This window comes from Homarus americanus, unplaced genomic scaffold (genome assembly GCF_018991925.1).
Source record: "Homarus americanus isolate GMGI-L3 unplaced genomic scaffold, GMGI_Hamer_2.0 scaffold38801, whole genome shotgun sequence".
NCBI lineage: Eukaryota > Metazoa > Arthropoda > Malacostraca > Decapoda > Nephropidae > Homarus > Homarus americanus.
In genome coordinates this window covers 399,140-426,978 of record NW_024732537.1, presented here as the reverse complement: position 1 = coordinate 426,978, position 27,839 = coordinate 399,140, and the positions used below count along the sequence as shown (strand labels likewise).

Genomic DNA, 27,839 nt, shown 5'->3' with positions numbered 1-27,839 from the left:
AGTATAGACGGAACTGTTTGCTATGCCAATACAGTGTTAAAATTTTGATATGTATTTTGCCTTCCCTCTTTTGATTTTATTACCTAGTGCAGTCCTGTATTCCATCATTTTCGTCATCATCATCCTCATCACTATCATCATCATCACCATGTAACGACTAAGCTTGAGTGAGAATTTGGTCCTTGACGGTGAACTTTGCTTTCCAGCGACCAGAGTAACAGGCGCTGTACAAGCTATGATGTACAAGAAAGTTCTCAAATTAAAAACAGGAGGTGAACGACTCTCAGCGCAGATCATCAACTTCAGCAACAATGATATGGAGAGACTTTTTGAAGCCTGTATCTCTTGTGCTTTCATCACCGGTACATAATTTATTTTTAGTACAATTTGACAGATACCAGTAAATATTGATGTGTCTATTACTCATATCTACCTGATTCACTTATTGTGTGTTACATTTGCCAGCTAAGTAATTGACGTTATTGTATAGTCATTTATTCTCAAAAGATAAGATTCATAATGATTTAACAGGAATCATTTTGTGTTTGCATCATTAGTAGTTATAATTTCACAAGCTAAAGAGTACCAGGTATATTTATGGCTTTTGTCAATAGTGGTTCATTCTTTGAACTTCCATTTCATAATTTGTACACTACTTGTTCCATGGTACTTGTATACAGTATCACGTTTGACAGTAAATAGCCTTTAATATCTGTAGCTTTATGAATCAACAGTTATTTTTATCAAATTATTTTAATCTATTTTAATATTTTCAGAAGATTAGACTGCATGAAACTTTACTTTTATCAGTGTTATTTAAGGTTTATTCCAAATGAACTGGCCATGAATGCGTTGTAAACTGATTACTGTACATAATTGTTTTTTTTTAATTTCTGTTGTCATTTCAGCCATGCCTGTGATGTTCACCATGAGTGTCATCTACTGTGTGTACATCCTGGGTCCTTGGTCACTCTTAGGCCAGGGATGCTACATCCTCTTCTACCCAATTATGGTAAGTCAAGGTAAAGGTAAATGTTTTACTTTTATCCTCTTCATAAAAGTGATTAAAGTAACTGAAATACCAGGTATGTCAACAAAAATGTAATGCGCTAGTAGATATTTTGGGGATTTTATTGGGCAAGGCATGTGCAGTATGGACAAAAAGAATTCAGAATGGAGGGAGGTACAATATATGGGAGAGTAAAGGGTGTAGGTGCAGACATGGCATCGTCACATTGGAATGGTGGTGGAAAGTTTCCTAAAACAGTCAACTTTTTACAGCATTTGTGGTTGTTTAAGTGTTTTGAGTTATTTACAGTACATTGTTTGTATAAGGTGTGCCGACCTCATAATTACAAACTAAAAAATCAATATTGCACTGTATTGAGAAATCTACTGCAGAAACTTATTGCTTGTACGCACAGGTAAAGATCTGTTGTAGATTGATTTCATATTACACTAAAGTATTGAAGTAATTCTTGTCGACAGGGAGGCATCGCCAAAGCACAGAGTAGCGTCCGAGTGGAGACAGTGAAAGTTACTGACAAGCGGGTAACCCTCATGAGTGAAGTCCTCAATAGTATGCGACTCATTAAGATGTACTCCTGGGAAGATTCCTTCGCCCAAAAAATAGCAGGTTTGTTCCTTTTCCCTCAGTTTATGCTGGTATTCCTTGCTCTTGTAGACTTTGTTGATACTATTTTTGTCAAGTCACATTAGTTTACACATCTTCACTGAGTTGTCTCTGTTGTGTAGCAAAAAATAACATTACTTTACTGTACCTTTATTTTTTTCTTAATTTTCCCTTTACTCTCCTCAATTACCAGAATTATTTATTAACGAAAATTACTGGTATTCATTTCCCAGACGTATGAATTTACCAGCATTCTTTTACCAGCATTTGATTTACAGTACTTTATTTTCCTCAGCGATCAGAAAGGAGGAGCTTAAGAAACATCGTATTGGGGCGCTGCTTCAGGCTGTCAGTTCTACAGTGATCCCCAGCATCAGTATCCTAGCTGCCATTGTCACCTTCTTGGGATATACTCTCTCGGGTAAAGAACGAAAAACACACTTTAACCCCTTGTTTACGGGGTCCCCTTTGAACTGAATAAAATAACCTGGTATTAATCAAGGAGAATAAAGTATTAAAAGTGTCATCCCCATAGTGAAGGAGTTTGTGGAGATAATCAACTACAGTGGGGTATGCCATAACGAATCTAATTGGTTCTAGAACCTTGTTCGTTATAGCATTCGTTCGTTATAGGATTAATCTGTTCCAGGCCCCCAAATACAACCACTTAACACTGAAAAATATAATATAAAATTGTAAAAAAGTGCATAAATATGCATCTAAACCCCTGAAATAAGGAATATCATTAATACTTGTAATAAAAAAAACATTAATTAGTAAAAAAAAAAAAAAAAATTCGTTGTAGGAGTTTCGTTCGTAATAGCATTCTCAATTTTATAGGTAAAACCATTTGTTATAGGAATATTCGTAGTACAATCCATTCGTTATAGCATACCCCACTGTAACTCCCTTGTGTATGGTGTGTTTGAAGAATAGATGTGGGTTGTGTACAGATGACTTACATATGTTACCAAGAACAATTATGACAACTTAGTGTGTTATGCACTAAATTGATATGAAGTATTGTAATCTGTGTAGAGACTAAGGATCTACATTGTATTAGTTAGTGCGATGAAGAGATGTGTGTGTAGGGTGTTGTTATGTCTTGAGTTAACTGTATCTTGCACTAGATTTCCCAGCCATTTCCTCTCTTTCTTGAAGTTTCTTTTTTCATACTCTACATTAGAAAGTTTATTGATATTTAAAGTTCCATGAAGAAAGCGATCATATTTTTTTTTTTTTTTTTTTTTAAGGGCATTAGCCCACCCGGGCAGGGGTCATTTTTAATGACCCACATCAAAGCCTGGGGGGACGAAAATATAATAAAATAAAATAATAATAATAATAATAATAATAATAATAATAATAATAATGATGATGATGACGATACAGTGGTCCCTCGGTTAACGAGCGCCTCGGTTAACGAGATTTCGGTTAACGATTTACCTTCCATAAGATTCTTAACTTCGGTTAACGAGCAATCCCTCGATTAACGAGTTTTTTACAAGCCGACTTCAACATGTTTTCGCTTGCATTTGGCGGTCCACCAGCTGTAGTATTAGTCCGCCAATACAGTAATCGGTTTTAGGGCTTAAATTCCTTACTATTTTAGTAAATGTCAGGAAGTTTATACTATTCAATAATTTTAAAAGTTTAATATTAACTTTTTTAGCCATTTTAACAATTATTGAACATAATTGAAGGTAAATAAACTAGTTTCTGGCGTGGCATCCAGCCTGTTAACACACCAGACAGGCGTTAGTCTCTCTCTGTTTTCAGTGGAGGTAACATCTTGCTTGAGACTCTCTTCAACTAAAAGCTTTTTTTCTGTGTTTCCAAGCAAATTATTGGTCATTTTGAAATATATTTTACATATTGACAATATATAATGCAGTGCAGTGTTGATTTAAAGAAAATAATCTTGAAATACACCAAGAGAACTAAAATTTTATGGGTGAAATGGTGCCATGGGGTGACTTCTCTTCCACCCCAATGCCTTCTCTTCTTCCTTCTCCTCCACCCCCATTCTAATTCCCATCATCATCATCATCCAGGAGCCTTCTACATATACACCTCAAAGTAAGTGTACTTTTCTACCTTTTTTGTTGAATTTAGGCAATTTTCGGTGAGCTGGAACCAATTACCCAAAAACCCATTGAAACAATGGTTTCGGTTAACGAGTTTTTCGGTTAATGAGCAACCTGCTGGAACGGATTGTGCTCGTTAACCGAGGGACCACTGTAATGGTAATAATAATAATAATAATGATAATAATAAAAATATATTTAATAAATAGCAATTATTATAAAAGAAAATACTGTAATAATAATAATAATCATAATAATAATAATAATAATAATAATAATATATTAATAATAATAATAATAATAATAATAATAATAATAATGATAATGATATATTAATAAAATAATACCCCCTGTAATAATAAAGAGCCATGAATAAATACAAAAACAAGAAATTAAAATATCAATAGTGAGAAATGATATATGTATGTTGTGTTGTTAACAGTAAGAGTGACAATTGAGAACCTGCAATTGTGTGTAAATGAGGCAGAAAGTCAGATCAGCAACCTGGGACTTGGTCACAATTTTTGTGATGCCATATGGCAGCAGGGTCTACCGTTAGACAACACATTATGCTTCTAATATCTTCCTAGATGGTAGTACCTCCCTGTTTGATAGCTGCCTACTACCTTCTAGTACAGTACAGGGTATGTAGTTTTATAGTGAGCATAAAATAATCACAAACTTCAATAAAAAGATACAGTTCCGAATACAACTGAATTCTATTACTTGTTTAAAAAATAGAAACTACTTGTGACACATTATATTGAACTATTTTTTATTGTTTACATTACATTGACAGGTAACACACTGAAGTCTGCCGAGGCTTTCACCATATTTTCAGTCTTCAATGCCATGCAGTTCACGGTCGGCGTTCTTCCATTCACTGTGCGTTCAGTTGCAGAAGCTAAAATATCTCTGGATAGGATTCAGGTATGTGTTTGTTATTGACTTCTGCTGGTTCAAGAGACTTTAGATTTGTACCAATTAGTTCTTCTGATTTGTGCCCATTAGTTCTTTGATTTGTGCCTATTAGTTCTTTGACTTGTACCCATTAGTTCTTTGGGTTCCAACTTAGACTTGACTATCAACTTTTTTCTTCAACAAATACAAAGCACACACAGTATACATAATCAAATACTATAGGGTATTATATTATCTTTAAATAAAGGACATATAGTTATAACTTGTATTTCTGAAATTTTGAGTTCCAGTATTGGTGACATTCTCTCATAATGATGTAAGCTTCTACAGGTTGTAATAAACTACAGTACACATTATGTATAGGAAGAGGACTTTGCAGGTCAATGTCTACCAAGCCAATTGGGGCTGATGAGAATAAGAGTGTAATAATAATGTAGAATGGACAGTCCTTGTTTATAGCTAATAAAAACATTCAATTAAGATGAATAAAAATAATATGATTATCCACAGAAACTACTGGAGCTGCCGGAACATCAGAAGCGTGCAGGAGGTTTACTCAACAATAATTTGGCGCTGCAGATGAAAAATGCTACTTTTTCTTGGGAAATTTACAATATTGATTTCAAAGGACAAGGAAAATCTGGCGGAAGTCCATCTAAAGATATGAAGGAAAAAAAGAAGCCCGGTAAGGTTAACATATACAGTAACTACAGTATCATAAATGAATGAATAATCACAACTTAAATTTGCTTTGAAGTAAAGATATAGACCCTTAAATCAGAGACCCTTGTGGGATCAAGACTGAACCAGTTATTAGGATTTTCAGTTTTCTAGGTCCTGAGCCACCCATCTGTTACTCTTGGCTTATCAGTAGACTACTCAAGTTTTTCTTACACACACACACACACACACACACACACACACACACACACAATTACACATGCACGTGCGAATAACTAATTGTTTGTTTGAACTATCCATCAATATTAAGGGTTTAAGCTTGGGTTAGACTTATGGGTAGAAATATCAAGTCTTTTTATGTGAGCTCTACTTTAGAATAGGATTTCCGGGATTAATCTTTGATGTTTGGTGGCTTATAAATACAGTTTATTGTATTTCAGATGTGAAGAAGAATGGTGCAGTCAATGGAACAGGACTTCATACTAATGGCCTTGTCACCAGCGGCCATGTTAATGGTACTACAAACAGCCCAGCAAAGGAACGCAACACAGATCTGGTAAAGAGTGTGGAAACCCTCTTCAACATCAACCTCTCTGTTGAACGTGGCAAGCTTATTGGTGTCTGTGGCAGCATAGGTTCTGGGAAGAGTTCTCTTATATCTGCAATCTGTGGTGATGTAAGGTCTTTGTTTATTTACATATCTATTGCTTCATATCTTGACCTGCAATATAACAGTCTTAGAATAATGATTTTTATCAGTTAAAGTATACAGTATTTCTTTGTAGACTTCATTTAGTATGTTTTGTATTACTATCAGTTACTGAATTGTCATAATTATTACAGTAGTACTTAGAATAAATTTTATGCAGCCAATATAAAGTTGACAGAATGACACTTAACTTCCGCTTAAAATTGACTGTACTACAGTATTAAAATGAATAATATTGATACTGTACCCAATAGAAAATAAACTTAGGATGCAAAATAATGCAACGGAATATCAAGTCAGAAGCAAGAGTTTGTTTGATAATTAATAACATTTGATATTTATTAAACAGATGAAAACACAAGGTGGGAGTGTGCAAGTGAATGGACAGCTGGCCTTGGTGACCCAGCAGGCCTGGATCTACAACGACACTTTCCTTGAGAATATCCTGGTGGGCCAGATGTTTGATCCAGAGAAATACAAGAAGACCCTCTATGTTTGCTCTCTAGAATCTGATATAGAACTCCTGGCTAATGGAGAAATGACCGAGATTGGAGAGAGGGGCATTAATCTCAGGTGAGTTTGAAATAATATTAAATTTCTCCTTTAATCTGCAGTGTCTTTCATATCTACTATGGGACAATTTAAAGAAAAAACTATACACCCCCCTGTATCTTGTAAAGCATAAGTGATAGGCATTTATTATTATTATTATTATTATTATTATTATTATTAATATTATTATTATTATTATTATTATTATTATTATTATTATTACAGGTTGTACCTCTCTAGTCCGGCATTCTGTGGTCCGGAAACTCCCGTGGTCCGGAACGATTTTAGTTTGTCCAATAGGTAGATAGGCAGCTTTTTTCTTTTTTTTTTACTTATCTGAATTATTATTATTATTACAGGAGTATTAAATTTTTGCCCCTCAGGCCCCAATGTGGGTCAGTGACCTATGCCCGGGTGGGCTAATCCCCTTAAAAAAAAAAAAGCCGCGGGAAATTAAGGTTTGTTTACATCCGGCAGTTCGGCTGCTCTCTCTCTCTCTCTCTGCTTGTCTATACAGAGTACAACATTTAACCCTTCAATATATATGAGCAGTAAATAAGTGTTGCTTTCATATTCTTATGTAGAGTAATGACGATATATTTTCACATGTGCGCACTTACATACGAGCAGTCTCACTTTTTTTTTTACCATTAATGGTTAGCTACTTATATTGTTCCATTTATTAACATTAAATAACATTACAGGTACTTCAAGCAACCATATTCATTTTTTACATTAATTTTACTACAGCTAAACTCAGGGTCTTATTTTCTTCAGTTTTATATGTAGAACCAATCAGTCACTGGTTTCGTAAGCTTTAACATAAACAATGCCGGCAGCCGTCTCGTCTCCTCTAATATTCCACGTATTATTAATAAATTGTATTGTTAATTTTGCACACACGTACATTGATTCAATAAAAACAAATTCAGAAACATTAATTAAAATATATATGAACAGTAAATAAGTGTTGCTTTCATATTCTTATGTAAAGTAATGACGATATGTTTTCACGTGTGCGCATGCGCACTTACATATGCGATCTCTCTTTTTCTTTACCATTATCGTTAGCTACTTCTATTGTTCCATTTATTAACATTAAATAACATTACTTAAAACAACCATATTAATTTTACTACAGCTACAACCAAGGTCTTATTTTCTTCAGTTTTATATGTAGAACCAGTCAGTCACTGGTTTTGTAATCAACGAAAACAATGCTGTGTCATTTCCTTGTGTGTTTTAATATTCTACGTATTATTAATGAATTCTATTGCTCATTTTGCACACATAAACATTAATTCAATAAAAAAGACATTCAGTAATAAACAACAATGAATCTTTTGTACATAAGAAAAATGACGCTGTTTACACGATTATGCACGTCGTCTGCACGTTGGCGGGCCGTTCAAACCCGTCGAAATTCAAGTTTCCGCCGTCAAAATTTTTATTTATTTATTTTTTTGTGTGTTCCAAAAAAATACGTTAAGAATTAAAAACTCGCGAAATTTGAGAAGCTACTATACGACATTTAACCCTTCAATATGTCTTCAAAGAGACCATGACGCAGAGAAAGTGGTGCTAGTGCTTCCAGGCATAAGCACAAGTCACTATCTATCCAGGAAAAGGGTGAATTTCCATGGTCCGGCACCGGTCAGGTCCCGAGGTTGCCGGACTAGAGAGGTACAACCTGTATTACTGTTATTATTATTATTATTATTATTATTATTATTATTATTATTATTATTATTATTATTATTATTATTATTATTATTATTATTATTATTACTGTTATTATTATTATTATTATTATTTTCATTAGTATTATTATTATTATTATTATTATTATTATTATTATTATTATTATTATTATTATTATTATTATTATTATTATTATTATTATTATTATTTTCATTATTATTATTATTATTATTATTATTTTCATTATTTTCATTATTATTATTATTATTATTATTATTATTATTATTATTATTATTATTATTATTATTATTATTATTATTATTATTATTATTATTATTATTATTATTATTATTATTATTATTATTATTATAGGGACTACCATTAAAAATTTAATACTGTATTTGCTTCTGCTCTGCCTTATTGTTTCTTACTCTTTATTCAGAATTATATGGCATTTTCAATTGTTACAGCGGCGGCCAGAAACAGAGAGTTAATTTGGGCCGTGCAGTTTACAGTGACCGGGACATTTACTTGATGGATGATCCACTCAGTGCTGTGGACACAAAAGTTGCAAAGCACATCTTCAACTACTGCATAAAAGAAGCACTTGCTGATAAGACAATTATCTTTGTTACTCACGCTCCTCATGTAAGTACAGTACAGTAGTACCCCGCTTAACGCAGTCAATTGAACCCACAGGGTACCGTGTTAAGTGAAAACCTCGTTAGTGAACAACAGAACATTTGGGATTAATTCCAATAGAGACTGGCCCGACCCCCAAACTCCACTTTTTGACGACACACAACTATGTTGTAGTAAAAACATTATCTTAACTTTATGATGGTATGCACACACAATTAATAATTAAGAGAAATATCAATAATATTAGGTTTTTTAACACTTACATTAGTAGAAAAGATGGCTGGGCACACGGGGATGGGGGGTTGGTTCCGAGGCAGAGGGCAGATTATTGGCCCTCACCTGTATCACTTGTTTCAATTGTATCACTATCCACCACAGAGGCTTGCAGGGCCTCTTTGTCAAACCCCTCAAAGTCCATATAAGTCCATATCCTCACTATGATTATCACTATCACTGACTTGGGCCGGCTGTGGTGGGTGGCGGGTGAAGAACTCGGTAATGTTTTGATGACTGGGCGACCTTGTGCGCATCGTGCCCACGCCGCTTCCCGCGTATATGGGTAGATGAACCGCGTTAAGTGAAAGTTCGGTTCTGGCGAGGCACCGCGTATATGCGAAATCGCGTTAAGTGAAACCGCGTTAAGCGGGGTAGTACTGTATTCATGCTTGTTTGTTTGTTCATGAAATGTTTGTTCACATTTCTCAGTTTTGATGTTTAGTGTTCCAGCACAGTAATTAGCATTAATTAATAAGACTTGAAATAATTTAATATATATAGAATATTTAAGACATCAATTACGTTGTGCCCATAAGTTTTAAATCGCCATTATATCCCTTTCTCAGTGATATATGGTCTAAACACGTCAGTTTTTAGTTTCCAGAGAAAAGGCATTTTATCTATTACCCATCAGTTTGTGAGATCAAAAATATAGATTTTGTTCAAATTTATACAAAGGAGTTCTTTTACTTTTACATTTTGGTTAAGGATGTAATGTTTATGATTAATAGCTTATTAAAATGTTAGAAAAAGGGCTACAAGTACTTTAAACTTATTAAACCAAGATAATAGCATTAAAAAGTGTTTTATTTTTCTATTTTAACTAATGGTTTTTGCCAGCCCTGCAAGTGATATGATTTTATTACCTATTACTTATGGGAACTTTAATACAATACTGTATTTCCTCTTGAGTCTGTGAATGTACTGTATATTAATATCTCCGTTAACCGACGTCCCTCAAACCCGGAACTCTCCTGTAACCGGAATTTAAATTTTCTCGGAAAATCGTTCCTAAAGCTGGAATTTTCTGGAAAATTCCAGCTTTAGGAACGATTTTCTGAGGGGCACATTTTCCGGAAAATGCCTAGAAAATTTTCCCTATACCCAAAAAAATTCTGGGGATGGGGGAGTTTTTTTTCCGGGTTTGAGAGATGAAAATCAGGCGCATTTTCTGGAAATTTCGAGAAAAATTTTCCGTTACCCGGAAAATTCTGGGGCTGGAAGATATTTTTCTGGGTTTGAGAGATGATGTAATGGGCAATTTCTGGAACTTCCGAAAACATTTTCCTTTACCCGGAAAATTCCGAGGATGAAGGATATTTTTCCGGGTTCGAGAGAGTCGTCTCGTTATCCGGAAATCTCTCATTCTCGGAAGTGCTCAGCACCAATTTTTCCGGGTAATGGAGATTTTACTGTATCTTGTGCTCTTAAATATATTAAATTCTCTTTTTCAGTTCTTAGAGAAGTGTGATGAGATTATCCTTATGCAAGAAGGAAAGATTGCAGAACGTGGAACTCATGCTGAACTCATAGCTCGGAAGGGGGAATACTTTGATATGATTGGCTTTGACTCTACTCCTGATAGAGACAAAGCTGAGGAGAAGTTGGAAGCGAATGAAGAACAAGAATCTGGTGAGTGTGAAATTCGGTGAAAATTTTTCAGTATTACTTTTTCTTTTAACCTTTTCACCACTGATCGGCTCGTTAGCCACTTGGGCGGCCGGTCATGTCTCTGATACACACTGTTGACAAGTACCGGGCATGCACTGGCTCATGAATATATCAGAACCTGCTCCAGTGTTGGTCATGTCTGGCCTTGAAAGAGCTCTTACTTGGTGCATATATAATTTTATTTATATTTTTTCCATTTTATAATAATTTTCACTCATAATAAATCCTTCGATGGTATTTGAGGGAAAAGTAATTGAGTGAATGGGTAGATGGTAGTGTGGGATATTGTGGTTTTGTGTGATTAGAATTAAAGATGGGGGGGAGCTATGAATATGTGATGATGACTAGCAGGTGAGTGCCCAGCCTGCCACAGAAAATGGTCATTCAAGCATCCTCTGCTGTGATATCAATATACATTTTCTAATTAGTTTATCTGTTGAGAGGAATAAACTGACAGGAAACTCATAGTGTAAGGAACTGATCCCCAACCTTTTGTAAGCTCCAGGTAACATTTATCATTGTAAATGTAGCAGAGATCCCAAAACTTTTTCTTGATTATTGAAAAAATATGAATAATCATCCTAACTACAGTATTATAAATGTAAACAAATAATTTATACAAAAGCATCTATTGAACTGACAGAGTATGGTAGTATCATAAGGGATAACTAATCAATTCTATTGAAAGGCACAGACCATAACACAACATTTATAGGAACCGGGAAAAATTGATCTCCAGAGCCAGAGTAAGTCTACCCCAAGCAGCCTTGAAGCCCGAAGCTGTTTTCTCCTCACTGGACGAATTAGTTATGGAACAACAACCCCCCCAAAACATATATACAGGGGGTACGTATATATCTCGATAAAACCACACATGAAAAGGAAAACACTGGAGCACCTTAGCATCATTACGATCACTAATTACCCCGCAGGTTGGGGACCACTGGTATAAGGCTTTTAACGTACACTTACATCTCAGAGGCTTAAGTTTAACCCTTTGGTGTTAAATAGCTGTACTGTACAGAGTTTTTTCAACTGATGTATATATGCTTAAAGCTGATCATGTGGCATAGGGCTCCTAGATAGTGTACAAATTCTGTACTGTATAAGATGAAGTATAAGATGAAATAGGTTATACACATAAAAACTTTGACAGACTTGACGTACTAATACAGTAGTTACGAGTCCCATTGCTTGGTTCTGCTGATTTTAACATTAAATATTGTACAGTAATTTGTGTTTTGATGTATGTTAACTAATGTGCCTTAGCTTCTGAAACTCCACGAGTTTTGCATGATGAAAAATATCCTCATGCTCACCTCTAATAACGAGTGTTATAAACTAACTTTTTTAAATTTACTTTTTTTTAGATAAGAAAGCTGATAATGCCAAGAAAAGTAAGTGAAATGACATGGCTGATTGCTTTTAAGGTTGAGGAGCTTGAACTAACAGTATTAACAACACCTTTATCACTGAACACTTGTAGATAAAACAATAGATGCCAGAGAACTGTAATAGCTTATAGCTGCAATTAATGCCTTAGTTCGGCTGAAGGTGTTGCAATAAACAGAGTAAATATTTCACTTTTTATTTAGATGACCACTTCTTAAGAACTTGCTGCTATGCCTAACACTTTAGATAAAATTAATACAAATATGTCCACTAACATAATCTTCATGCATTTTTGAACAAGACTGCTTACTAACCTAGCAACTTCTCTCATTAGTCAGTGTTATCTGGACTTACAGGGGATCCCTGGGTTATGAATGGGTTCTGTTCATGAGGACGTTCTTAAGTTGGATTTGTATGTAAGTAGGAACACATGCTATATGCATACGGTACTTACAAAACCTAGTTTAAATTCTCACTATATTATAGCCTAAGTCCTTATATTCTTCTAAGATCACTTAATTTGAGACAAAAGAAAAAATAGAATGACAAAATACAGTAAATGAAAATAAAAGATAAGTCATCAGGTAAATAGAATACTATAAATTTCAAGTTTAACCCCATTTTTATTGGCGGGCGTTCGTAAGTCGGGGACCCCCTGTACTTTTAAATAAATTTAACTTCAGTGAAGGATACCTTAAAAAAAACAGTATCAAATACATTCAACCAATTTTGTACTGTATGTTGAACTTGGCACTAGCACACTGGAAAACTTGTTTGATTCTCGGCACCAAATCATAAGAAATCCAGTTAGCTTAGTGACTTTTGACGGTTCAAGATGTAACCACAAGTTCCTTATTTCATAGCTTATGTAATGTTGTTGACAAGATGAATTCAGACAGGGAGGGTGTGTAAGCAGTCCCTGCCTCATAATAAAACTAAGAAAATTAATTTGCCGTGTGGAAAGAAAATTGCAGACTTTTATCTGCCACCTCTATGCAACACTGCCAAATCTACCATTCCATACACCACCTCCCTCCCTCCTTGCCAATTATTTTTGTACACAAATATAAAAGTGAAAGAAATAAACAAGATAGAATGGTAATTTATTTTAATTTGTTTTTCAGTAAAAACTTTGATTGTTACTGCTTTATAGAGATCATTATATGAAAGAGGGATATTTAGTAAGTAAGCATGAGTTGAGAGAAGACTCAAACAAGGAGAAAGAATTAAAAGCCCTTTGCCTTCTATATTGAATGAGAAAAAAGGGAAGGTACATATTGCCTGAATGAAAAGTTACTGAATATTTGTTTAATTTCGTCTGTAACTCCACTACCTTAATTACTGGATCCATTTTTACAGGTTATTTCAGAAGTTAACTACAGTTCACATCAAACACATTTTATAGATATGTTCAATACGATTTCTTTCCACCACTTATCAGTTTACTAGTCATTTAGGCAGGTAGTCTGTCCAGTGTTTGGCTTTGTAAAGACTAATTAATTTGAATGTTTTATCATAATTAGGAAATGTAACTATTATCATCTCTTGCATCTCAGAAAAAAAAGACAATGACAACAAAGAGAACACAGTGGGAAATGGCAAACTGATCACAGAGGAGACCAGAGGAACGGGGACTGTCAGTAACAAAGTTTACCTGACTTTTATCAAGGTGAGAATATTTTTGTTTTGTATATAACTCGTCTGCTTTTGGCTCATATCATTATTGTAGAATAAGAAGTGGTGTCACACAGTATCTGTCCCTCTTCACCCACTTGTGTACGGAGATCTTCATGTGCTGAATAAACTCGTCTGGTGTTAGTCAAATAATATTTTAAAAGTGTCATCCTGTAGTGAAGAGGTTAAGGATCTATTCCTTACTAATTCATGCACTCAGATATTTTCTTGTTCCCCATTCCTTCCAAAAAAGTTAGAGAATTCATCAATCTTCTTCTATTTAGCTCTGACAAAATATCTAGCCACTAATGGTATCTGCTGTTGTCATTATCAGATGTCACCAGTAGTTCATGTAAAGTGTCAGATATTGAGTGCTGTATAGAGTGTACAGTGTTTCTTAATATGGTGTTTCTCCAACAGGTCAGTGGAGGATGGTGCATAACAAATATAATCATCTTTGCCATCATTGTCTTTACTTTAACGAGAATGTTCAATGCAGTCTGGCTACAATATTGGCTTGATCAGGTAAAGTTACCTGAGTAAGTTATGTCTAAATATTTATACTGTATATAGAGCAGTACTATAACAGGAACATGCAGAATGAGATGTGTTCATTTCCATAGAAAATATGTAAAAAAAATATATATATAGGAGAAAGATTAGTTAAAGATTGACAATATTTTTTAGTCTATTAAGTATTGTTGTAATGCAGTGAGAAGTGTTGAAGTACAGTTTATTAATCTTGATTTTCATCTGCAGGGTGACGGCCTGGAAGAAGAACGAAGGATGAACTTAACAGAATACAACATCACTTTATCAGATGAAGAGTTAAAGGGTGACATAACACAAAATCCAATGTTGTGGATGTACCAGTTAGTGTATGCCCTCAGTTTTGTGCTGCTCCTCATCACTGGTCTTATCAAAGGCATCGGAGTGACCTTCAGGTATGGAAAATGTTTCATGAAATTATATGGAAATTAATAACTACAGTGTTAAGTAAAATAGGAGTAAAGGGATTACATTCAGCACAGATTTATTTACTCTGCCTGAGTAAAACATATCTTAAAATATCCATCCCTTATTGTGTTCCCTGTAAGTGATGCACCCAATATTAAGTAAGCCACACCAGTAGATATGGTATCAAAACTAAATTGTAATATGTTTCAATTAATATCAACTTGAACTTCCTTCGATTAAACTAATAGTCTTGGGACATAGATGATTATATTATCCTACTAATGTTATTGTTTATGGAAAATCATAATTTTCTCTGTTTCTTTCAGAGTCTTGGCTGGTGCTTCAAAACTGCATCATGCCATGTTTACCAGCATCCTCCGGTCACCGATGAGTTTCTTTGACACAACCCCAACTGGACGGATACTGAACAGATTCTCCAGAGATCTTGATGAGCGTAAGTGTCCAGGAATATTTATATTCATATTCTTTGTTTTATCTTGACATAAAGTTATTAAGATAAAATGGAGAAACCTACAAAAAAGTTGAAAAAGTTGCAGTACAGAATTATGTATGAAGAGACTTGAACTCACAAACTACATGATGAATCCAACCAATAGGTTATCATTTTGTTATACCCCCTGTACTGAGTACGTGTAGTCTATTTTTTTTTCCTTCTCTCCCTGTAGGATTTTCTTTTTGAGTGAATCATTCTTTATCTACATGAATGTCTTGTGTGTTCCTTGACCTCAGAAATTCTTGTAAGTCCCCTCGATTATCAAACACTTGTACAACTCACACAGCACACTATGGATACCGGAAATTTAATCATGGAGCATATCTATCATGTGTGTTTTGTGATAAAAAATTTGAAATGTATTTATTTACCAAACTTGAAGTTGCTCCAACTTTTCCACGCCGACAGTTGATGTGCGTGTGCCATTCTTCCTGGAGTTCTTGTTGCAAGGTATTCTCTTTGTGGTGGGGCAGATTATCCTGGTGTGCTTCATCTACATTTGGTTTGTCATACCACTTCTGTTAGTTGCAGGTAAGTAAGGTGTTTCTCTCATTAGAATCATTATCCACAACCCATTAATATAACCTTCAGACACTGCTACACTTCTTCACACTATTGCACTATTAAGTACCATTTGGGCCTTTCCAACCATCATGCAGGTACTTTTAATTCTCCCTTAATACTATCGTTATGGACTTAAGATCATGTGCTCGGATTCTGGTATAATCCTTATAAAACATCATACAGTACAGTATATGAATTACTGTACCTCTTTGAATCATTCATCATTTTCTGTGATGCCATCTTTACTTGATTTTCCTAATTGTGAACATTTTGTTTTTGTACAGTTTTGTTCTTCATAGTTGACGTTTTCCTAAACGCTGGTATTCGTGAGATGAAACGTTTGGATAACACCTTGAAGTCACCCGTCACTCAGCACATAGGTTCATCTGTGTCTGGTCTTAATGTCATCCGGACCTTTGATAAGGAGAAGTTATTTATCAAAAGGTGAGTTAACCCCAATGTTGCAGCTTTCATTATGTACAAAGACATTTATAGCTGTTGGAGATTTACTGTCTGCATGTTGAGTCTCGGGGAAAAAAATAAAATCAAGACCATAGAAGTAGGCAGATAATCTTTGATAACCTCAGGGAGTACTGACCTGCCTTGACAGTTAAGAGAGTACAGTACAGTACATTACTTGGAAGTCCTACATGCAGTATATTGCCTAGTTCATTCTCTGTAAAAATGCCATTTAAAGAGATTAGATGATTCCATTGAATATTTATTAGTGAAATTAGTTTCTGGTTTTGCTGTTTTCATGGTGTATTTTTTATTTATTTTTTTTTTAAGGAATGAGTGCTTGCAGAAATTATAAGCTTATAATTAATTTTTTGGTAATTAGTGGAAAATTTAGGCTTTGTTAATAATGAATTGTACTTCGAATAAAGCACTAGAGTTACTGGACTTGAATATAATCTTTCTTTGCTTTACCTCTATAGGATGTACAACTATCTGGACAAGCACTCAGCCGCGCTGCTGATATTTCGCCTCTCAAATCGTTGGTTCACTTACCGAATGGATTTTATGGCCGTCTGTGTCACTCTTGCCGTCACCATCATCTGCGTCTTCACCAAAGGCCACGTCAGTACTGCTCTTGCAGGTCTCGCTTTGGCAACTGTTAACGGTGTAAGTAGAATATTTGTGCATTGTTTCACCCTAACATGGTTCAGGTATTGACCCTCACATCCAGGACCCTTAGGACCAAGATTGGACTTGTTTTGAGAACTTTCTGGGACCTACGCTCGAAGTCATCCACGTTACCCAAATGTCTATTAGGAATTAGCTTTGATTTAAAGATTGTCACTAATTTTAGCTCATTGGGTTACAAGCTAAGGTCAATTCTACATATCTGAATCACTATGTTCCTTGCATTATTTGGTCCTACTGGCATCTCTGGTTGTATTCCCTCATTCTCTGTCACATTTTTGGCATAAATTTGAGGATGGCCTCGGCTGGATCATTCTCTATGGGTTTTTGTCTGTCAGAGTTTGTTGCTGTAGGTGGTGTTTAATGTAAAAGAATGTACAGGTACAGTATATAGTTGTATTATCCATATAAAAACCCGAGAATTTAATTTCATAAAAGAGTAGTTCAGTTTCTAAACATAATTGACATTTGAATCTTTCTTTATGATAGAAATGTTTTATATTTTATTACAAATCATGTTTTTCAGGTGTGTGTGTTTGTTCCCTTCCTCATGAGGATGAAGTCCGAGTTTCAGTCTCGCATCACTTCAGTTGAGCGGATCATAGAATATGCCTATGTGAGTATCTCTATCGTCTGTTATGTGGAGGTTTTATATCTAACAAACCTTGATATAATGGACTACACACCCCATATAATCCATTAAATAGAGGTTTCACTGTACAAGTTTAATTTATACTTTTTATTTTTATTTTTTTTTTAAGGAGCTGCCCAGTGAAGCCCCTCAGGAAATCCCATCAACTGAGCCATCTCCTAGCTGGCCAGCCAAAGGTGTTATTGAAGTTAAAGACGTAAAGCTTCGTTACAGACCAGAACTGCCTCTGGTGCTTCACGGTATTAGTGCTTCGATCAAGGACGGGGAGAAGATTGGTATTATTGGACGAACTGGAGCAGGTTAGTGTCATTGTTATTCCTGTCTCCTTCACTGTCTATATTAGGTGGATAATGTACATAAGATTTCAATTATAAATTACTCATCAAATTCTTGGGTAAGTCCAGTATGAGTTTTTATTATGTGAAATATATAACAAATTCTGTGTTGTACGAGCCATATACGTACAGGTATCCGTCGCTTAGCGATCATATACTTAATGATATTTTGATTTAGTGATTTAAAATTTTTAACATCCTTTATTGTTTAACTGTTTTAACTTTCGGTTTAGCAATCTTCGATTTGCTGGGAAAAATTTGGTGAGGGAAGTCGGAAAAACTGGGGAATGTATGCTCAAAGTGCGCATCATTACAATACTGTACAATAAAATTATAAAATGTGAAGAGCATAGGTGGGAGGTGAAGGTATGTATAGAGGCAGTGACTGGCCAGCCGAACTCCCCCCCCCACCCCCCAGTGTGATGTCATGGCATACAGACAGCTAGGTGAGGAATAAATAAAAATAAATACATAGTAATAATAAATCAATAAAATAAAAAAAATAAAAAATATTCTACTACAGTCAACCCTCGCTTTATGCGGTCCCACATTCCGCGTTTCCACGTTTACGCGGTACCCTGCCAAAACAGGAATGCTCACATTCCGCGGTGCGTGTACCCCTTTACGCGGAGAGCGGCTGGCGAGCCGCACCATTTTTGGATCCAAACCTCCCGCCATCCGCCATGTTGTGTAAGCGGCGCGAGCATGGTGCGCACAAGGTCGCCCAATCATCAAAACATTACCGAGTTCTTCACCCGCCACCCACCACAGCCGGCCCAAGTCAGTGATAGTGATAATTATAGTGAGGATATGGACTTAGAGGGGTTTGACAAAGAGGCCCTGCAAGCCTCTGTGGTGGATAGTGATACAATTGATACAAGTGATACAGGTGAGGGCCAATAATCTGCCCTCTGCCTCGAACCAACCGCCCATCCCCGTGTGCCCAGCCATCTTTTCTACTAATGTAAGTGTTAAAAACCTAATATTATTGATATTTCTCTTAATTATTAATTGTGTGTGCATACCATCATAAAGTTAAGATAATATTTTTACTACAACATAGTTGTGTGTCGTCAAAAAGTGGAGTTTGGGGGTCGGTCCGGTCTCTATTTCAATTAATCCCATATGTTATGTTGTTCACTTTACGCGTTTCTCACTTTCCGCGGTACCCTGTGGGTTGAATTAACTGCGTAAAGTGAGGGTTGACTGTACATTGGCATTTGGCAATCATTTCACATGAGACAGAGAACAGCTGAGAGATCCCCACGCTGTTCCTCGTTCCCCCTCCTCCACTCTGTTGGCTAACTGCTGACCACATAAGAACTTTTTTTTCCTTTATTTTTTTGACCTTTATTTTGTTTGCACAGTCTGTATGAACAATTGTGTGTACATGTAAAAGAAAATTAGGAAAATTGCGTATATCTAACCAAAATTATGAGTTGAACATTAACATAGTTCACAACTCGGCCTCACCCGCACTGAGTGCTACTTGGTGGTGAGTCATTTCACTTAGCTATCTGTTTTTCAAGGACGCATCCCGATCACTAAACGACGGACAACTGTATTCGGAATCAACATGCTCAGGAGTATGTATACTGTACTCAGACATTGAAAAAAATCTAAATTTGGGCTAAAATGGCCAAAACAGTAAGCCTAATGGCTTAAGAATGCAGTACTTGAACAGTATAGTGTTTTCTAAGATTAAGGTATCGTTAACTGGCTATGTTCTGTACTGAATCACTCTCATCCACTATATCATTTGAGATGTTTTCTTTTACATAGGCAAGTCTTCCCTCATCTCTACACTACTACGCATGGCTGAGTTGGATTCTGGTAGCATCATTATTGACGGTGTTGACATCAGCACCATTGGTCTACATACGTTACGAAGCAGAATTTCCGTCATCCCTCAGGACCCAGTTCTCTTCCAGGGTTCAGTCAGGTGTGCTTTTGGAATTTTTATTTGCTGTATTATTCAAAATCTTGATCTTTAAGTAATAAATTCAAATTTTTTCTTCTATTATATGACTGCAGAGTGTGTGTGTGTTAGCCAACCAAGTAGCGGTACAAAATCAAGTTCTGTGTGGCAGACTTTGCTTTATTCAGAACAGTATTTTAGTTGTCACTCCTGGGTCAACTTAGCCTTAATTTATATTTATTTTTCCCTTGCATTTGTTTCCACTTACCATACAATTACCGGTAATATTAAAAAATAGTGCAGTTATAGACAGTAGAATGATACCTGATAATAGAGCAGTTATAGATTTTAAATGACGCCTAATAATGTGGTATAAGTTGTAGAAGGAAGTCTTTTGGGCATATTTTTCAGATACAATTTGGATCCCTTTGAAGAACAGTCAGATGATGACGTCTGGCAAGCACTGGAGCGTTCACATCTAAAAGGGGTTGTTCAGCGGCAGGAGCACGGCCTCATGTCCAAGGTAGAAGCTGCAGGGGAAAATTTCTCAGTGGGAGAACGACAACTCATTTGTCTCACAAGAGCATTGCTAAGGAATAGTAAGGTAAGGAAGTGAACCCCAAAAATTCTAAAATAATGGAAGCACTATACTGTATGGACATGAAATTAGGAAAAATTAAACCAGGAAAAATTTTAGATTCCTTAAGCTGGTTTGATTCAGTACAGTAGATTTATCCTGTTAACTTCCACTTCAAGATGCTCGTTACTTTAGAATATGTGCACTTAACTGCATACAGTGTTTAAAAGATCATTACAGTTACCTATTTCTTTATAAGATACAAATATATTGAAATAACAGAACATCCATCATCAATTCAGTATAAATAGAACTTTACTGATATGAAAATTCTGTGATGTCCTCACTGAGTAGCTTCATTAAGACAAGTCCTTTGCCTAGAAGGTCAGAAGTGCTTATTGGTGTCCTGCCTTAAAGCTTAAAGCCCAGCCAAGTATATGTAAGTGCTATTGTTTCCTTTCTAAATATATATGGTTTATGAACACTTTCACAACAGTGGTTGCAGTTTTGAGTCACATAACATACTCACTAATGAAAGCAGTGGAAGTACTTGGTATTGCGTGTCTTCAACCACTCTGCCATGACCTTGAAGAATTTATTTATTATTTAGAGACTGTTTTAGGATGAAGTACAGCTGTATTTAGCATTCTGTCTAATTATGTCAATATCATTTACAGATTCTTATATTAGATGAAGCAACAGCATCTGTTGATGTAGAAACAGATCACTTAATCCAAGCCACCATTAAAGAGGCTTTTGCCACTAGTACAGTTCTCACCATTGCTCACAGACTCAACACAGTGGCCAACTATGATAGAATAATGGTGCTTGATGCAGGGAAGGTAAGACACATTCCTCATTGTTATGCTGTGTGTGTGCGTGTGTGCGTGCGTGCGTGCGTGCGTGCGTGAAAAGAGACATTGATTTTCATCTGCCCTTTCCTCCTAAAGAATGTTTGTCTGTTGCTCTACACACACACACTCATATTTACATCCATACTTCTGTCCCACACAAGTTTGTCAGCAAGGTTAAGTGGAAAAACTATTCAGAATAGAGTACTGTAGTGAAGTTTTGTAGATTTATAAATTGTACAGTCATGTTTATTTGGTCTCCACAACCAAAAAACTTAGATGAAAGACATTTTTCCAATTTATTATTTTTGTTTACAAGTTATACTGCTAAATCACTCATCTTGTTATGGCTAGGGATGGTATGCTCCTTGATACCTGTAGTATATTGTACTGTTCGTGTATATTATGTATGCAGTGTAGTAACTTTGGGAATACATTTCAGGTGCGGGAGTTTGACACACCAGAGATGCTGATGACTACTGAGGGGTCAGTGTTCCAGGAGATGATGCAGGCCATGAATGTATACACAGTGGCACAGATGAATGCACTTACCTAGTACTTCTTTCCCCCAGTAAGGTACACTAAGTGATTTTAGTAGTTGGACATCTTACTGTGGTATCCAGTACAGCTCCAGCTCCAAATTTGTGAGCTGTATGGAAATTTTTTTTTATTTTTTTGTAAATATTTTGCTTTGTTTAGTAAGATTTTCTTCATTAACTGTTGAATTAATGATATAGTACATGTGACAAAATAGTACTTTATTCATAAGCAATATGGAAAAAATGAGTGATTATGTTGAGATGTAAGGAAGGAAAAATACACTGACAGTTTGGAAACTGAAGAAAGGAAGTTTGTGTTCTCATAGATGGCATTTTGTTCAGTTTTGCATCAGTAAACTTGTAGATAATATATTGTTTAATTGGGCACCAAAATTATATTTCTTCGATGTTCAATCATCTATCTGTATAGTTAGTTACTTTAGTATAAAAGATGTAATGTTATGGGGCCACTTGACCCATATTGATGGTTACAACTACAGTACCTACCTAAAGTGTTGCAACACTGTATATGTTAGTTCTTACTCTTTGGACAGGAGACTGATCTGAGAGTTTACCCAAATAATTTAGTCACATTAACATTTCAAGAAATGGCCATCTAATTAATAGTTATTTGTGGAGGAGTTTTGAATGTTGGTTACTGTACACCGGACACAGTTACAAGTAGTCATATATTTTTGTGTAAGTACAGTACGTGTATTATCATGTTTATGAGATCCTTATTTTTATTGGGATATTGTGATAGCATGCAATGCATCTTAATGTATACCTGTAAGTGTTTCTTTTGAAAATGTTCTGATGCAATGTTACTCACTGCAAATACTTAGTACGTGCCAAGCTTATCTGACTAATATGAGATAAAATAACAGAACAGTTTCTGGACATTGATATTGTTATGTATTTGGAAATGAATTTAAATGAAATTAAAGTTGAATAGTAACTTTTAAGATCCTTAAAATAAGAAATATGATTTTATAATCTTGAATTTCAAGGAGTTCTTTAATTTCATTCACCAAACTTAACTACAGTACGTAGTTAATATAAGAAAATGGAATTTACATTTAGAAATGTCTTTTGAAAACATATACTGTAATACATAATTTCCAAGTCTGGCAGAATTTATTTTGTAATTTATTTTTCTCAAATGTGAATCCTGAAATTTGAATATGCACTTACTGAGTATGCATTATTAATACAGTATTTGATGTTCATTCGTGTCCTGTTTACTTATACGACTTTGAGGTGTTGATCAGTGCCAGTCTATGGTGGGATGAGCTTTACTCTGATTATATATCTAAAAAGTAACAGAAACTTGGATAAACTTACTTTCTTAGAGGTTTGTGATCTTCTTCATAACCCAATTATACTGTGTTCTAGATGTTGAAATGAATGTAACATGTGAGAGAATTCTCACTTCTCTAATACCAAAGTTATATTTTGATGTAATTATGTCATTTACTTATTTATGGTAAGAGTAAATGTTCATTGAGGAATGAGACTTGTAAAGATGTTTCATGAGAGTAAATACTGATTGTGTCAGTGGTTGAACCTGTGTAAGAATGCCTGAAATATTTTTATGGCATGAATAATATATTTGGTTGGAGTAGGAATGAGTGAATGTCCAGTACTGTTAGATCATGGAAATACAATGGGAACACTTGCACTCATTGTACCATCTGTGTAAGTCTTGTCAGTGGAGTTAGAATACTATTTACCCTGAATAAGTTGACAATACTGACAAGAGGAAAGTAATAGGAATGAATAAAAAAAAGCAAAACTCTCCTATATATTACGAGCTGTAGAGGAAAAAAATCGTATATGAATAGTATGTATGGTATAAACACACACACACAAACACACACACACACACAACCACACACAACAGCCACCACAACTATAGGTGGCCAGAGTTGGGGGAGGGAAACTGATGGTCAATGTAGGATCTCCCTATATAGTACTGTACTGTACTGTACTGTACTGGGAAAAAAGTTGGAGGTAGAATGAAAAGAAGAAGAGTTGGAAGTGGTCTGGCCAAGAGTGCATAATAAACAACAAATATTTTTATCCTCATCCTAAGCAGCTACACTAGCCTAGCATTAGTACAGGAGAAAACCCAGAGTAACTTAGGACCTCTGCTACATTCTGAAGAGTCACACTGGACAAACCCCTGACACCCTTTTCACATCTGGTGAGAGTCAGTTGTACTACTGCTGCACCACTGACACTCAATTGTCCACAGTTGAAAGGGTTAGCCAGGATTACCCGAAGGTATGGTGTCCCAGTTGCCATCAGGTAAATTTAGATCAAGTTTTACAGTTGGATTCCCTCATCACCAATCCACTGGAAATTATAACATAAAACTTGAAAATATGAAGCCATTAGGAAGGAAACAGAAGAGAGTTTGTTCAGATACTATTAACACCTAAAGTATTTGACAAGTAATATAATCTTGATGATGTGGCAGTGGAAGGTTTCTTATAGGAGAGGGGGAGATGGTCTGGTGAGAGAAGAGTAGAGTATACTACAAGACATACAGTATAGGTGTAATGGAGTGGTATATCAAGGGCACACCAAAGGAATGACCTAAGACCTTGTGCAATAGAAGTAGACAATATTAATAAGCAGAAGAGGGAATGAGAAATGCATTTCATTACCTTTATTGTAATATGCAAAAATGAATTAATGAGAAAATATCTTTATTATCAATGTGAAAATCTATGATTCATTTCTACATTAAACTTCAGACGAGGATATGAGGGGATTTACTTCTGTTTAATTTGATAGATTTTTTTATTTTTTTTGCATGTAGTCTACTTCATATTAATAATAACGTAAGGCAACACTGGTAAATTCTGACCTGTGTATGGTCATGATATTTATACTTTGATCATCGAGAACTAGACCCAGCTTGGGGGGGTATTGCATGAAAATGATGATTGATGCTGATGTTTGTATATTAGCTTAAATATCAATATATTTTTGGTTAGATAAGTAATGCAATATATTGTATAGAAATATATATATTTTGTGGTCAGTGGATATGGATATTCAGATTCTCATTCCTTGTTTCTCACAGTGCCTTTCTGTACCAGGGAGTACGAGGAACACTATAGGACTGTACCATGGAGCATGAGGTACATTATAGGACTGTACCATGGAGCATGAGGTACACTATAGGGCTGTACCAGGGAGCATGAGGAACACTATAGGACTGTACCATGGAGCATGAGGTACACTAGGATATGAGGTACACTATAGGACTGTACCAGGGAGTATGAGGAACACTATAGGACTGTACCAGGGAGTATGAGGAACACTGTAGGACTGTACCATGGAGCATGAGGTACACTATAGGACTGTACCATGGAGCATGAGGCACACTATAGGGCTGTACCAGGGAACATGAGGAACACTATAGGACTGTACCATGGAGCATGAGGTACACTATAGGACTGTACCATGGAGCATGAGGTACACTATAGGACTGTACCAGGGAGTATGAGGTACACTATAGGACTGTACCAGGGAGTATGAGGAACACTATAGGACTGTACCATGGAGCATGAGGGACTGTACCATGGAGCATGAGGAGGTACACTATAGGACTGTACCATGGAGCATGAGGTACACTATAGGACTGTACCATGGAGCATGAGGTACACTATAGACTGTACTATGAGGGCTGTACCAGGGAGCATGAGGAACACTATAGGACTGTACCATGGAGCATGAGGTATAGGACTGTACCAAGGAGCATGAGGTACACTATAGGACTGTACCCATGAGGAGGACATAGGAGGAGGACACTATAGGACTGTACCTATGAGGTACACTATAGGACTGTACCAGGGAGTATGAGGTACACTATAGGACTGTACCAGGGAGTATGAGGAACACTATAGGACTGTACCATGGAACATGAGGTACACTATAGGACTGTACCATGGAGCATGAGGCACACTACAGGGCTGTACCAGGGAGCATGAGGTACACTATAGGACTGTACCAGGGAGCATGAGGTACACTATAGGACTGCACCAGGGAACATGAGGTACACTATAGGACTGTACCATGGAGCATGAGGTACACTATAGGACTGTACCAGGGAACATGAGGTACACTATAGGACTGTACCATGGAGCATGAGGTACACTATAGGACTGGACCAAGGAGCATGAGGTACACTATTGGGCTGTACCAGGGAGCATGAGGTACATAATCGGACTGTACCATGGAGCATGAGGTACACTATAGGACTGTACCAGGGAGCATGAGGTACACTATAGGGCTGTACCATGGAGCATGAGGTACACTATAGGGCTGCACCATGAAGCTGGAGGTACATAATAGGACTGTACCATGGAGCATGAGGTACACTATTACTTTTACTTTTATCCTCTTCGCCACTGATCGGCTTGGGCGATCGGTCACGTCTCTTTTCCTTTATATTCTTCACCAAAAGGTCGGCTCGCTAGCCGCCCGGGCGATCGGTCACGTCTCTGTCACGCACTGTTGGCAAATACTGGGCATGCACCGGCTCCTGAATGTACCTGAACCCGCTCCAGTGTTGGTCAAGTCTTCTCATGAAAGAGTTCACTATAGGACTGTACCAAGGAGCATGATGTACACTATAGGACTGTACCATGGAGCATGAGGTACACTTTAGGACTGTACCAGGGAGCATGAGGTACACAAGTATAGGTGACTCGACTGTCAGGCTACAAATATTGTGAACGTCTTTCTATTGAGGTATGAATATTTCCAAATACAGTGATATCCCCGCTAGCTGGAACAATTGGTGCAGAGCACTTCCGGGAATGAGAGATTTCCTGGTAACGAGACGACTCTCTCAAAGATGGAAAAATATCCTTCATCCCCGGAATTTTCTGGATAACGGGAATTTTTCTCAGAATTTCCAGAAAATGTGCCTGCTTTTCATCTCTCAAACCCGGAAAAAACTCCCCCATCCCTGGAATTTTTCGGGTATCGCGAAAATTTTCTCTGAATTTTCCGGAAAATTCTGGCTTTGGGAAACTTTTCCGAAAAAATTTAAATTCTGGCTATCGGAGAGTTCCAGGTTTGAGGGATTCCTGCTAATGGAGATATTACTGTACTGTAGTTAATAATTATTTAGTTGCTGTATCATATGTACTTCACATTTTATGTACAATAAACTGTACTGGGTTTCCTTTTTTACCCTCGAACATTTATTCTTTCCTGACCAGACTGTTTGTTGGTCAGGTGTTGTGGTCTTTACTGTGATCTAATTGTAAGTGTTGTGTTGACTGTTTCAAATTCATAAATATATAAGAGGTTTATTACAAATTACCTCCTGTGTCCAAGTGTAACCGTAGGAACTTATTTTGTGAGTTTATCAGTTCCTGGTTAATCTCATTTTTAATTTTAGATATTTGGCACAAGGCCTTTAGAAACCTACAACGATTCAAGTATCACCATTCCCACAACAGAGTACTGTACAGTCTTATGCAGCAGTTTTCTCTAGTCCTCTGTGGTTTTACCCATTCCAAGTGCTTGTTCTAAATGTTACTTGAAGTCTTACTTGGTATAACATGTCTTGTTCATAGTATTGTACCGTTACCATGACTTGGGTTTGTTCATGGTAGACTCACATTGATGTTTCAAGGGAATTTTACCTGAAAGTGTATTTAGGAAGGGAACTTTAGCCACATCAGCTCCAGATTTTTTTTTTATTATCATATTAGAGCATTTACAGGATGGCATTATGGATTATACTTGAATATTTGTTTTGTGTAAAAGAACATAAATCACATCAGGGTAACCAAACTTAAGATCATTGATATTTTCTGC

At 36.1% G+C, this 27,839-nt stretch overlaps 1 protein-coding gene across 5 annotated transcripts in view; it reads left to right on the top strand.

The window, feature by feature from the left end:
• The window catches only part of LOC121868897 (multidrug resistance-associated protein 5-like), a 115,268-nt gene extending 88,380 nt beyond the window's left edge, over positions 1 to 26,888 (top strand). For 3 of the 5 annotated variants that reach the window (XM_042369908.1, XM_042369909.1, XM_042369904.1), the window contains 24 exons: positions 207 to 362; positions 909 to 1,012; positions 1,489 to 1,636; positions 1,929 to 2,054; positions 4,520 to 4,650; positions 5,152 to 5,326; positions 5,763 to 5,998; positions 6,381 to 6,604; positions 8,755 to 8,932; positions 10,657 to 10,834; positions 12,244 to 12,270; positions 13,822 to 13,934; positions 14,360 to 14,464; positions 14,699 to 14,883; positions 15,223 to 15,350; positions 15,819 to 15,941; positions 16,259 to 16,418; positions 16,913 to 17,099; positions 17,647 to 17,736; positions 17,882 to 18,071; positions 19,890 to 20,049; positions 20,437 to 20,629; positions 21,280 to 21,444; positions 21,896 to 23,336. In XM_042369908.1, the coding sequence (XP_042225842.1) occupies positions 207 to 362; positions 909 to 1,012; positions 1,489 to 1,636; positions 1,929 to 2,054; positions 4,520 to 4,650; positions 5,152 to 5,326; positions 5,763 to 5,998; positions 6,381 to 6,604; positions 8,755 to 8,932; positions 10,657 to 10,834; positions 12,244 to 12,270; positions 13,822 to 13,934; positions 14,360 to 14,464; positions 14,699 to 14,883; positions 15,223 to 15,350; positions 15,819 to 15,941; positions 16,259 to 16,418; positions 16,913 to 17,099; positions 17,647 to 17,736; positions 17,882 to 18,071; positions 19,890 to 20,049; positions 20,437 to 20,629; positions 21,280 to 21,444; positions 21,896 to 22,009 (3,596 nt within the window). In that variant the 3' untranslated portion in view covers positions 22,010 to 23,336. Of the gene's footprint in view, positions 1 to 206; positions 363 to 908; positions 1,013 to 1,488; positions 1,637 to 1,928; positions 2,055 to 4,519; positions 4,651 to 5,151; positions 5,327 to 5,762; positions 5,999 to 6,380; positions 6,605 to 8,754; positions 8,933 to 10,656; positions 10,835 to 12,243; positions 12,271 to 13,821; positions 13,935 to 14,359; positions 14,465 to 14,698; positions 14,884 to 15,222; positions 15,351 to 15,818; positions 15,942 to 16,258; positions 16,419 to 16,912; positions 17,100 to 17,646; positions 17,737 to 17,881; positions 18,072 to 19,889; positions 20,050 to 20,436; positions 20,630 to 21,279; positions 21,445 to 21,895; positions 23,337 to 25,086; positions 25,241 to 25,289; positions 25,514 to 25,837 lie in introns of those variants that run through there. The other 2 variants (XR_006089475.1, XM_042369905.1) reach the window with 2 other exon arrangements.
• The last annotated feature ends 951 nt before the right edge of the window (positions 26,889 to 27,839 follow it).